At 43.5% G+C, this 13243-nt stretch overlaps 1 protein-coding gene across 2 annotated transcripts in view; it reads right to left on the bottom strand.

The window, feature by feature from the left end:
- arhgef4 (Rho guanine nucleotide exchange factor (GEF) 4) overlaps nucleotides 1–13243 on the bottom strand; it is a 103416-nt gene that overhangs the window by 56299 nt on the left and 33874 nt on the right. For both annotated transcript variants that reach the window (XM_037756459.1, XM_037756458.1), the window contains exons 3-5: nucleotides 6238–11043; nucleotides 3262–3534; nucleotides 2756–2885 (exon numbers count right to left, since the gene is read on the bottom strand). In XM_037756459.1, the coding sequence (XP_037612387.1) occupies nucleotides 2756–2885; nucleotides 3262–3534; nucleotides 6238–11043 (5209 nt within the window). The remainder of the gene's footprint in view (nucleotides 1–2755; nucleotides 2886–3261; nucleotides 3535–6237; nucleotides 11044–13243) is intronic.

Here is a 13243-nt window from a genome sequence, read left to right on the forward strand (position 1 = left end):
AATAATCCAGTTTACTATCATAGAAGGCTCCGAAAATCAGCAAACTTTCACATTTAAAAAGCTGGAACCAGTAAAATACTGGCATCAATCGTCAAAATTATTTTCAATTGGGTGTTGATCACCTGATCACTGCCGCACCAATGTTAAGCCACCTGAACTCAGCAAAAACTAGATTTCCAGCTGCTGTTATAGGTCCCATATCATGCTTATTTTCAGGTTCATACTTGTATTTTGTGTTTCTACTAGAACATGTTGACATGCTGTAATGTCCTTATACTGTCAGCCTGAATATACCTGTATTCACCCTCTGTCTGAAACACTCTGTTTTAGCGCATTTCAACAGAATTGCAACGGAATTTCGTTGCTAGGCAACAGTTTGGGTCCATGTTTACTTCCTGTCAGCTGATGTTATTTACATAGGCTGCAACAGGAAATAAACTGGGACACATTTAGAATGTTTGTGTTAAAACCATGTAATGTTCAAAATATTGTATATTTGTGACATCACAAATGGACAGCTTGTTTCAAACACACAATTTCTGAATACGGGCTGTGTGTCTTTCTCTGTATATTGAGCGTTTTGATAGTTTAACAGTATTTATATATCACTTAAACCTGCTTTATAATATAAAAGACATGAAAATCTCACTTTTTACAATATAGGACCTTTAAAGAGGATTACATGAGAGAAAGAGATGTATCAGTGTATAGATGAGCTCTGCTCTGCTGGGGTTCAGAATGATAATAATGCATAGTAATGAGTAAAAAAAGATTAAAGTGTCTTTGTGTGTGCTGTCCCATCCTCAGGCCCAGACAGTGAGGTAGCATTGCACGCGTCTTATGAGTCAGCTGACAATTCAATTTAGTCCAATGAATCTAATTATACTACGGACATCTGCAGCAAAACCACTGACCTCACTGTGTGAGCTCACACTGTATGAGTGTATGCAGCCATCCCATAATGTGCCAGTGTGTCCCAGACAGGTGATGCATTCAGGAACCACAACCCAGGCGTGGACTGTTACTGATGTCACTGCAGCAGTATGGCTACGTGTACATGATAGCTATCACCACTTCTGCACCCCTAAGACTTACACTCACTCGTCAGTTTATTAGGTACACCAAGCTAAAGCCTTCCAATATTTCATCTACCGTCATTGATAAAAATGGAGTGGAGAAAATAGTGGAAAGACTTCTCAGGACAACACAATACAATTCAACAACAGCACAAACCGCATCCTCCAAAATGTACACCAGGTTTTTGTTGGACAATGACAAAATCACTTTCTGCTGCCTCAAGATAACAATACGCCAACAAAGCACCTGACCCCAACTCATCTTAAGACCAACACGCCCATGGGCGCACAGATGAGCGCAAGTACATCTGCTACTTACACAACGTGGGCGCTGGGCGTGAAAATGACAACTGCATTGGTCTGAAACTAGCAATGACAGTTGTGCTGCGCTGTGCGCCGCTTTGCGCCGGGTGTAAGATAGATAGGGCCCAAAGTGTTACCAGTGTGTTTGAATTTGCACCTATTGGGTTAGGTTCCTCGTCTTGTTACCTTCGGCAAGATATGTCCTAATATAAATAATACATAAGGTAAGCCAGCCATGTCATCAAGACAATTGGCTTTTGTGTTCAATTAAAAAAAAAAAATTCCTAGAACAACGTGTTTATACTCAGGTATATTGTTTCAGTGGTGGTACTAAAAGGCAACTTACAGCCAGTATTGAAGAATTCCCCCTGCCCTAAATATGTACTGTGTGTCACGTGATGTGTTTCAGTGAGATGGTAAATGATAAATGGACTTATATTTATATATCTCCTTTATAGTCTTCCGACCACTCAAAGCTCTTCACTCTACATGTCAGCAGTCACACATTCACATACACATTCATACACTGATAACAGAGGCTGGCATGCAAGGAGCCAACCTGCCCATCAGGATCTGATCTGAATGCTCATTCACACACCAATGGCTCAGCCTTCAGGAGCAGTTTGGGGTTCAGTGTCTTGCTCAAGGACACTTCGACATGTGACCGGAGGACGACCTGCTCTACCTTTGAGCAACAGCCGCCAGATGGGCTGAAATGTTTTTTGGTGTTGTTGTTTGATAAATGTAGAAATTTCTCTCCTCTCTCTGCTACAAAAGCTCCACAAAAAATAAACAGAGCGTAAAATTCAAATTGCACGTTTCCCCTGAAGAGAGAAGTATCTGTTTCCATGCATCTGTATGGTACTTTGAGTTGCAGTGAGAACTTACTGCAGCCAGCAGGATAAATAAGGAACTGCACTAGTTCTGTGTTAATGCCAGCCACATGCCAAAATGTGTGAGGCTAGTGTTGCTAGCAGCAGTGCATACAATACAATATGTGCATATCCATGAAGTGCAATGTGTTTGTGATTACAAAACAATGTAAACTAGTGAAACTCAGTTTCAGTTACACCCAGCACAAACTCAACATAGATTCAATGAGGTCAAATTAGGCTCATCCAGATTACCACTTATCAGCAATACTAGTATCCCAACAACAGAAAGCAGAGATAATCTACATCATTGAACAGAATGACCTGAACTAATCAATCTGTATCCGTGTAATAAACTACGTTCAGCCTGTGTAGTTGTAATAGAGTAACACGCTAATATACACTGTTATATTAGACAGTTCACTCAACTCTCATTTTGGTTAGAGTATCCAAAATGTCCCAGGTTCAAATGTTATTAATGACTTAACCAGAGTGGGTACTTACAGGAGTAGGACATGCATCTTCTCCAGCCCAGACAGTCAAGACCAATGGGGGTGCTCTGAGAGAAGCAGTGGGTTTTGAGGGACATCCCCCGGAAGGCCTCAATTGGCCCCAAATGGACTCCAGCATCAGTCTGTGGGATTGGAAGAGGATTATTTCAAGTTACTGATATTATCACCGTCTGCTAGTGATGAACTAGACATGAACCCATAAACGACAAACAATCAATACAACTGAGTGATGTGCAAAGAAAAGAATGCAAGATGAATGGGCATGCGTGAGTTAATGTGCAGAAGAATGGAAATTAGGAGGCCATGCCTGAAACGAAAGTTAAGTGATGGCAGGCTTCATACCCAAGAAGAACTGTCAGAAGATCACCAGAGAGAAACAGATTGTCCAGGAAGAACGGAAACTCAGAAGCAAGGCAGAGAAGGGAGAAGATGAGTATCACAAAGACGTCCAAGGTTTGGATCTTTGGCAGCTCGCGGCGCTGTGGCCACACATCTTACTTTGTCTATGTCTTCAGATAACAGTGTGTTGAGTTGTCCCATGCTCCCCCTGATGGCTCTGGCCAATTTGCGTTTGTGTTTCTTTTGCTCTTCAATCCAGAGGTCGTCTGAAAACCTTCGCCTTCTCTGCTGGCCACCTTCGTCACACCCCACATTCACCCAGCAGCCAGTCCTCAGCCCACCAAAAACCACAGAGGCCTTCCCCTCGTCCTTCACCTCCAACAGCCTTCTTCTTCTGGACTGGCTGGCAGGTCCACCATCGTTTTGTGTGCCCTTTTGAGTGCATAATTTACTGGTTAGTCACAGTCAGCTTTTTTTTATACCAAATCCACTGCCTTTTAGTCCCCCAGGTACCATGCACAACTGTGGCTACTTTTACCTCCATTTTTGTGATTGTAACTTTGGATACAGGACAGTCAAGACTGTCAAAGGAATGCATTTGTATGATATGACATGAAGATAGACAATGAAATGACTACAGGATCTTGTAGGCAACTTCCATTCACTGACATAGAGCTGGTTAGTCAACCCCAACATCCTCACAGTGTCAGTGTCCTGGCTATTAGGCTGTCATTGTATTGTATTCTACATGAAGAGATTGCTCACACAGCAAGGTTCAGACCTGTGGCAGTGTAAACAATGAATTCAAATGACACCATTAAAAATCCAGTTTCATGACTCCCTTCCAACATGCAGTGTCTTTCCCCCAAAACCTCTTCTGCAGCCATCCACTGCCTTTTTTTTTAATTTTTAATTTCAATAGAAATTAATTTGTATTGTTCTGCTCCCAAAATAGCTGGTTCCATATAGTTCTACACTTTTAGCCAAATCAAATATGTAGCACAAAAGTACTGGGAAAATAAGCTGGCGTTTGAAAATAGAAAAAAGTAATGAAATGGCAAAATGGAACATGGAAATGGATCAACCCACATTGACAGCGAGGCAAGTGCATGTGACTAGCTAACCCTGGGACCCTCTGCTTAGTAAAGAGTGATCTTTCCTGCTGTTTATGTGTTCTGAACTTATTAACGGTGTCTGAAGATTGACCAAAGCTCCAAGCGTCACTATGAGCTTTCCAACTTCCCTGTTTGGAAAGAAAATCAATGAATCACTAAATAAAAACAATGCTTTTTTTCTTCCTGTATTATCCTCATGCAGCCTACTTGAAAACTATTTTTAGCCAAGAAATGATATCTGTCAGCCTGGTGAGGATAGTTTGGCCAGCCACTGCACTTCCTGAGCTTGTGCTGCTGACAGACAACTGATTTTGAACACAGAGACAGCCCGAAGGAGGTCAGAGTCGGTGGCTGATATTGGTCAATCTTAGCATATATCACATATATGTATTGGTGTATACAACGGCAGTAGAGAAATTCCAAAGATATGGTTGAGATCATTCAGAAACAGTGTCTCCATTATCATTACTGAGGTGCCTTCAACCCCCAACTTGGATTAGTTTGAGTGGGTCAGGTGCAACAAAACTGACAAACACCCCCCACCCTTTTCACGAGTTCTGTGTTGTTCCGGAGAGCACAGACCCTGAAAAGCAGCCTGACATGACCAAAATACAGGACCATATAAACAAGGTATCTGCTCTTTTCCAATCCAAGTTTTATGTAGGGACACAAAGCAGTCTCTGATGTCTCTATAAAGGTGTGTTGTACGACGGAGTATTAGGGCCACATTGAGAAAAAAAAAAATCTGAGATTTCGAGAATAAAGTCATAATATTACTAGAATAAAGTCATAATATTACGAGAATAAAGTCAAGTTTTACGTGTTATTTTAGAGGGGAAATAGAGCAGCGTGCTGTCCTTGTGAAAATAAGGAACGTGGAGCATCTTGTGAAGTTATACTTTAGTTTAGGTTTCACAAATAAGGAAATACTGCACCACATCATCATAAGTATCAGGACCTTGAAAAGATTGTGCAAGAAACTGCGTTGTCCTCTCACCCGTTTTGATGGTTGCTGGTAGTATGTTTTCCTAATATTACGACTTTTTTTCTCGTAAAGTTATAGACTATATTCTCGTAATTTTACGACTTTTTTCTCGTAAAGTTATGACTTTATTCTCGTAATATTACAACTTTATTCCCGTAATAGTATGACTTCATTCTCGAAATCTCAGATTAAATTTTTTTCCCTCAATGTGGCCTTAATACTCCGTCGTAGTGTTGAGATGTCATAAAGTTTGCAGAAAATCAAAGAAAAATTCTGCCTAACTGATGGTCAAAATCACTCAAAAGCAATAAAGTTATTCTTTTTTTTGCCATATTACATTGCAAGGCAGTGGTTAATGTCATCACAATGAACATCAAGTGGGAGAATGCCACAAGGGGGGGCTAGTCCTCAAGTTATCCTGCTCTGGCTGTGTATCACAGGACTATTGTAGGACCTGCCAGGGAGGTGGGATGATGGTAACCAGCTAACTCAGAGAATGGAAATCTACCACCCTGCTGGGGGCTGAGAGGGAGAAAGAGTTGACTCTGCTGTTTTCTCTCCTCCTCCTCATCTAGAGGGCCACAAAGAAAGAGGGACTTGTTCTCTGTCCCAATCCAGATACTGACAGATATCCACACTGGCAACCACCCTGACACCCACACACACACCATCGTCTGCAGAGCAAGAGATTAACTGGTGTCACCACCCCCCCCCCCCCACCCCCCACCCTATTCATTAGAAGCCAGAGTTAGTGTGTGTGAGTTAGAGGTGGGGATGAAACACTTTTCCCAGGGAGCTGGAACCTCATTGGCATCTTAATTGAGGTCTGAATAAGGCCTGTTTTATCTATACAGCTTTATAGTAATGGTTAACATACAAAAAGGCATTTATGACATTTACACATGCACAAATTTGATCCCAGTAAAACATTGTTACTTATTATTAAGATTAGAATTTCTGTATAAAGTTGTTGCACATTTCTTTTTTTGATTTTACAAAAATCTGATCTGTGCATGACAAACAGATTTCTCTTACCTCTAATTTGTTGATAGAGCCAATGGCATACAGGCTGATGTGTGACTGGCTGTCTATTCTGCCTTCGGCTGCATCCAGAGGGCTGAGGCTGAGACCCAGGGGGCTAGCCGAGGGTTTTAAGGTCTTAGGTCTCTCGGGGGGGTCTGTTAATCCCTCCACGCTGACTGAATGGCCCAGAAGGATATGACAGACAGAACTGTCCCTCGCTGAGAGAGGGTAGCAAAAGATTTTACGCTGAACTGCCGGCCTAGGACTGTTAGGTTTAGGGCTCATTGGTCGTAGTGGGCTCTTAAACAAGCCCTCGCTGGTTACTGGGTGGGACCTGGTCCAGCACGGCGCAAGCTGATGAGTAGGTGTGGCTAGTGAATCTTGGCTGGTGTGATTGGGCTGTTGGACTGCAGAGTCATCTGAAAATGGAGGTAGGCCAGACACACACAGTGTGGAAGGTAGACCATTGGATTTTCTTCTCTGGCCCTCAGATTTACACCCATGGGGGATTTCCTTTCCACTCCCTTGTGGAACTCCGCGCTTAGTGATGGGATCGGTGTGGCGAAGGGCTCTGAGGGACGATGGCGACCCTGGACTCCTGAGCCTGTCCAGGAGTGGAGAAGACATTAGTTCTCCACAGCCCAGAAGCCCAGAAGCCATGTTGCTACGTTCCCCATCTGGAACTGAAAGAGTTCTCTTCAGCAGCTTAGCCTCCATGGCCTTTTTTATCTTCCTCCGGGATTGTTTGGCAATACCAGAATCCGCATCAATGCCCACAGTGGCCTGCTTCTCATTCTCCTGATCCAGTGAACGGGACTCAAACAGGCTGTGAAGGGACTTGTGTGCTTGTGCAAAGCGCATGCGGATGTTTAAATGGTCGTTGCTCTTGCTCCTCTTGTAGGTCTGCCCATTAGGCGACTGGAGTTGGCTGAGGAGGGGGTTGTCTGGGCTTAGTCCTCCGTTACCCTCCCCACTACTCCTCTGGCTGACTAGTTGATGGACAGGGCGAGTATGGGGAGTAGAGAGGGAAAAGCCACAGTTCTCTTCTTCTATCTCGTCATGCAATGAGGGAAATTCTTGGTGAACTGTTTGGCTGAGGATGTCATCTTTGACAAAAACCTCATCGTCTGAGTTGTCCCTCTGAGGCCTTTGCTCAGACAGAAAGCCCTCATCTCCCCCATCTGATAACTCCTGAGGCACCTCCTCACATTTGGCACCCTTTGAGTCCTTAACCTTCCTAAAAGAAGGCATTTTAGCAAAGACAGAAAACTTGGAGCCTTTATTTCCTGTCTGGTTGCCTTTTGTTTTGCTTCTCTTGGTCATTTTGTCATCGTCGGCATTTCTGGCTGAAATAGCAAAGTGAGGATCCTCGAATGTATCGCAGTTGCTGCTAGCTGAGGTGTAAGACACAGCATCATAGGCAACAGTCATATGTCTGGAGTGCTTTTCGCCACTACCACATAGAACAGGTGTTGCTGGGTTCACCTCAGGTTCTAACTCAGCAGTGGTCAAATATTCTTCTTCCTGCTCAGGCTGGTGGTGTGGACTCTTGGGACTGGATATGTCCCCTGAAAGGCTAGCAATATCCCCAACTTCCTCAGCAGGCCTCATGACCTTATATTCTTTCTTTGTTTCTATTAATAAATCATCCTCTGTTGTGCTATAAGAACGCTCAGCCTCCAGAATTGGCTCTAAACTACTGGCAGCAAGCAGATTGAGACTGACATCAGGGTGTGAGTACCTTACTACCCTCACCTCCTGCTGTGGAGCTGGCCATCTGATCTGTGTGTGGTCTCTATACTCCACAGCCAGTGTATATTCCTCAAATGATTTGGATAGGCTGCTTCTTCTTCTGTTGGGTAAGCTGTGACCCCCTGGTTGGCTACAATAGTGCCCCTCTCTCTCTTTAAATTCACTGTCCATTAATAGGCCTCTGCTCTCCGAACTTGACACTAAGGGTTGAAGACCCTCATTTCTTTCTGAGTTAGGGCACTTGAACTCTAGACTTACAACAGTGTTATCCTCAATACTCTTCTCTGTTTTTAGTTTGTCTAGCTCATCTGCGTGAGCCAGGTTTGAATGGCTTTGGCTGTCAAGAATTTTCCCTTGCACAGATTCAGTGTCCTCCCTGCTCCAGTTGGTTCCTTGGTCCAGTGAAGAAAGGAACAACTCAGAATCTTCCTGGGGCTTGTCTACATCTCCCAAGGGGTCAGTGGTCACATCTGTTGATGGTTCGACCACAGGACAAATTATTCTCTTGTTACTTTCGTAGTTGCTTTGGGCTCCCAGTGAGGAAAAGCCTAAACCCTCCCCTCTCCCCACCCCTTTTGTACTGGCCTCAATGTTATTGTTGGAGTCTGAGAGCAGAGGAAAAGAGGCGTTCAGGCTACAGGGAGGTTCAGGGATCTTTAGCAGAACTTGTTTACAATGACTAGAACTTGTGCTGACAGTAGTTTGTATGTTTGTCTGGGAAATGGCTTCTTGAGCTAAACCTGGGTGTTCTCTGCTACTGTCCTGAATGGACTCAGTAGCAGCAGGACAGGTTGCTGTTTTCCCTATCCTACTAGGCACATGCTGAGTAAAGTAGGCATCTGGATCACTGACTATTGCTTTTGGAATTACTCTCAGCTCAATGTGCTCAGAAAGCTCTGTTGTGCCAAGTTGTGGCTGTGGAAGATTGACTTTGCTTTCTACTTCCACAATTTGTTCCTGGTCATGATAGTCACGGTTGCCCTCCACCTCCAGCTCCTTGTTTTGCCAAAGAAGAGAGTAGGGTGATCCTTCTCTATTCCTCTCTCCTCCAAAGTTCTCTGATAACAGAGGGGAGGTATCCTCTGCTCCTTGGTTGCCAGAAAAAAACAGCAGATTATTCAAGAATGGGTGATGAGGCAGACATTCCTCAGAATCCTTACCAGTGTCCGATTGGATTTGAGTTGAGTCAGGTCCTGATTCTACAGAGCCTGACCGTGCCCTCTCCAAAAGCTTGTCCACAGAATGGAGCTGCCTATGAGTGGCTATTTCTATCGTAGCACCCCCCTGATCCAAGTGATTGGGAATAAAACCCTGGGTTCGACCTGGAACTTGTTGTGGTTGTAACCGTGCGTCCTGAGGTTGTTTTTTATCTGATTGCCAGTCAGTGAGCTCTTCCCTGTCTGAATCTGCCAACAGAACAGGTGAGGCTAGCGTAGAAACCTTTGGAACCACAGTCGGCTCAGCATAACAGGTATCCGATGGAAAAGAGGCTGTGGTCTCTGTGGAAAACGTGATGGAGGAACTTATTTCATTTACTGTCCCGGGTTGTGTAGTCAACTCTGTTGTAGTACCAACACACCGAAACTGCTCCGCCTGGAAGCAGACACCTGACACCCTTGCCTTATCCTGGGGCTTCGTTTCAATAGTACAAACCTGAGGGTGGATCTCTGACAGTCCTCTGCTGGAGCTCTCATCACACAGAGTTCGTGAACAGCAAACATCCACCTTGTGTGCCAATATATTGACTGCCTCGAGTGTGTCTCTGAGCTTTGCTGACTTTGTGTTTTGTGGTACACTATGTGTCTTTGCGCCATGTGCTTCTGTGATGTTTGGACTCGCTACAACAGTTTCTGTAATTAACTGAGAGTCTGTGTATTTTGTCTCTGATTTAGAGTGTACTGGTGTACAAGCACTGTTAGATGTTTGTGCATTCAATAGATCAGTGAAATGTGTATCAGCTATGCATGTGTTGTCTTCACAATGACTCTCTATTTTGTGACGTGTTCCATTACGATATGTCCCCACACTCTCGCACACGTCCCTTTCGTTCTTGTGCACTTTTAGATCCCGTGTGTCTTCATTGATTATACCCTGGTGTTCTAAATGTTCTCTCCGCCTGTGATGTCTACCATTAGAGTCACTATTGCAGCTATTTAAACTTGTGTTTTTCTCTATAGAGGAAGTGCGGAGTAGTTCAATATTCTCTACTTCTACATTCTGAACATTACAGATTTCTAAGCTTTCTCTGTCTGTCTTCTCTATGCTTTTTCTTTCTGTGTTCCCTGTCTGTAACCTTGTGTTGTGTTCATATGTGATTTCCTGTTGTCCCTCCACAACCTTGTCCTCTGTGGTATCTAAGTGTGTTGTGCATGTTTCCGAGTCTGTCGGTTCATTCAGTTTGTTGGGATTGCTTTCTTCAGGTTGTGCATGCAATTTCACTTCCTGAGTGTCTGGTGGACTATTTACCTTCTTGTCAAAGGTGTCTGTGTTGTGTTGGCTTTGTACATGTAAACAGTATGACTCTGTGCTGTCCTTGACTTGAGATTCTGAACAAACAGCCTGTAAACTGCACCGTTTTCGGTGCAACTCTTGTTTTAGTTCCTCTGTAGTTGGACAGGGTCGAATCTTAACTGTGCACAGGTCTCTAGTGCTGAACTTTGAGGGAATATTAGGGTCCACGTGGTTCTCTAGGCTTTCCCTCCTGCTACATCGAAATTGTCCAACATAAGTCTCAGCGGCATCTCTGTGGTCGTCCTTGGCTGTCACGGACTCTCTCCGTCTGGCTTTACTCTGCCCAGTGCGGAAGGTGCCGTCCGTTGCTCGCCGACCGAGGTAGGCCCCTTCCAGTCCTAGCAGAGTATCCAGAGAGTCCTCGCCGTCCACAGTAAAATCCGACAGGGTGTCCCTGCGCCAAGAGCAGGACTCGAAACACTCCTCAGATGCGTCACCCCGTCCCGTGCCTCTCTCGCACCATTCCAGGGAGTCAGCACCCAAATCCCCCTCCTCTAAGCCTAATCCTTCAGAGAGTAGGGGGGAGTGTTCGAGGGCGTCCTGGTGCTGTGGAGACTGTAGAGAAGAAGATGAGATAGAAATCAGTGCATGAACAACAGGAGGTTTAGCATAATGCAAATAGGAATCTTACAACTGATCCTCATACAGCCACTGAAGAGCAGTCATTTAGACGGCATGTAAAGTCAACCAAATCAACAAGTCCTAAAGATATACAACATCAATATAAGTACACACGTAGAGTAGTATTGAGTGTTCAAACTTTCCTCTATTAAAGTTAGCAAAATTATTAATGAAAAAAATGATATAGAAAAATGTAATTATTTCAGTCATTTGTAAAGCAAATCAGTTATTTTAAAGTCAAACTAAAACTTGATTTCTAACATTTTGTTTAAGGACATATCAGTTAAATTATACTATAACTATTGTGCACATTTTTTTTGTTTTCATTTTTTTAAAAGTGAATAACATTTACTTTTTAAATTTGTTTTTGGAAACAGCTATTTAGCCTCGACCCTTTGTGTGACCATTTCCTTTGGAATCGGTTGACTAACTGTGGGTCAGAGTTGCTAGGAGACACCATGTCAAGTTCTGTGCTGCACTACTAACTTAACTTAACATGCATGGCAGCTGGATTCTCGCAATATCACAAGATCACGCGAGAATTGCAGGATCACATATCAGCAAAACGGCTCTAGGGTCCTCACGCTCCACCTCCCCGACGTTGCGGGCGAGATGGGCCAGTGGTGCGCCCGACCCCGCTGGGCCGGGATCCCACCTCAGCCGGCACTGTCATTGCGCCAAAGGGTTGCCACTTGTACTTGTACTCGGTCTAATGACGTACTGTATAGCCTGTGAGGGTTGGCTTCCACATCAGCCATTAGCAACATTAGTTTCATTCACACTAGACTTTACTCTGCATTTTATTTTACTTGTACATAACTCAGTTTGTTTCTCTGTGATTCAAACCACAGGATAACATCCTGAGACATGGAGTAGAGTACTGACTTCTAAGGTCACAGAAGGGGAACATCATTGGCCCAAGTTTTTGAATTGAAGCATATCATGAACCAATTTTGGGAAATTTTCATCAATCAAATTAAACATAGTCAGCTGGAACCAAATACACTGCTAAAATATTTTCGATAATTACAAATTTGACCTGAGTACACAAGTCGAAACAAACAATAAGATATACACAGATTACTTAGCAAAAACATGTTACAAGGGACACGGTTTCATATTAGAAATATATATACAGTATATATCCTTATATATATATACTGTATATCCTTAAAGGTCCCATATTGTAAAACGTGAGATTGTCATGTTTATTATATTATCAAGCAGATTTAAGTGCTATATAAATACTGTTAAACTATCAAAACGCTCAATATACGGAGAAAAAACGAAAAACAAAACTGTTGCCTAGCAACGCAATTCCGTTGCAATTCCATTGGAATGCACTAAAACGGAGCGTTTCAGACAAGGTGAATACAGGTATATTCAGGTAGACAGTATGAGGAAAAATAAAGTCTTTTTTAACATTAAAGCATGTAAACATGCTCTAGTAGAAACACAAAATACAAGTATGAACCTGAAAATGAGCACGACATGGGACCTTTAAATTAAATCCTACACTGTCAGAGTTTTACTTACTCTTGAGCGCTTCAATGCACAAGCTGTGCCCAGCACCAGAGCACACAAGCGAGCAGCAAACCAGCTCAGCGCCGCTCCCATGGCGTCCCATATACATACACTCGCACACATAACCACACAGTTCTCACACACACAGCCACAGGGTCTCCTTTCTTCTGACACTACATGCCTGTAGCTTCCCTCGGCACTCTTTTTCCTTCGTCTTTGTCTTTATCTTCCATGATCATCAATCGTGCTCGCTAAGAGCTTCCAAGTCTTATGAATTACAGATCCACCGATTGCTCTCCATCTACCAGCAGTGACTGGTCTTTACGTTGCAGACAGATAACTGTACACACAGGAAGAAGTAGAACAGTTCCTTTTCACTGCATGTTTAAGATGTGGTCCTTCTACAGCAGTCAGGACTTAATCCAACCTCAAAACAGCAGGTACGCAGTGACCTCTGTGTCTCCATAACAAGGAAAGACATTAAGAAGCCCTGCTATAAATACAGAGCTGCAACTTGCACTGCAGGGTGCATGACAACTCAACTCAAGGACAAGTAACCTTAATGCAAGCTAACTCAAATCACATTAGGAGAACATAGCAACATGGGTTA

Source organism: Sebastes umbrosus, chromosome 21, assembly GCF_015220745.1.
Source record: "Sebastes umbrosus isolate fSebUmb1 chromosome 21, fSebUmb1.pri, whole genome shotgun sequence".
NCBI lineage: Eukaryota > Metazoa > Chordata > Actinopteri > Perciformes > Sebastidae > Sebastes > Sebastes umbrosus.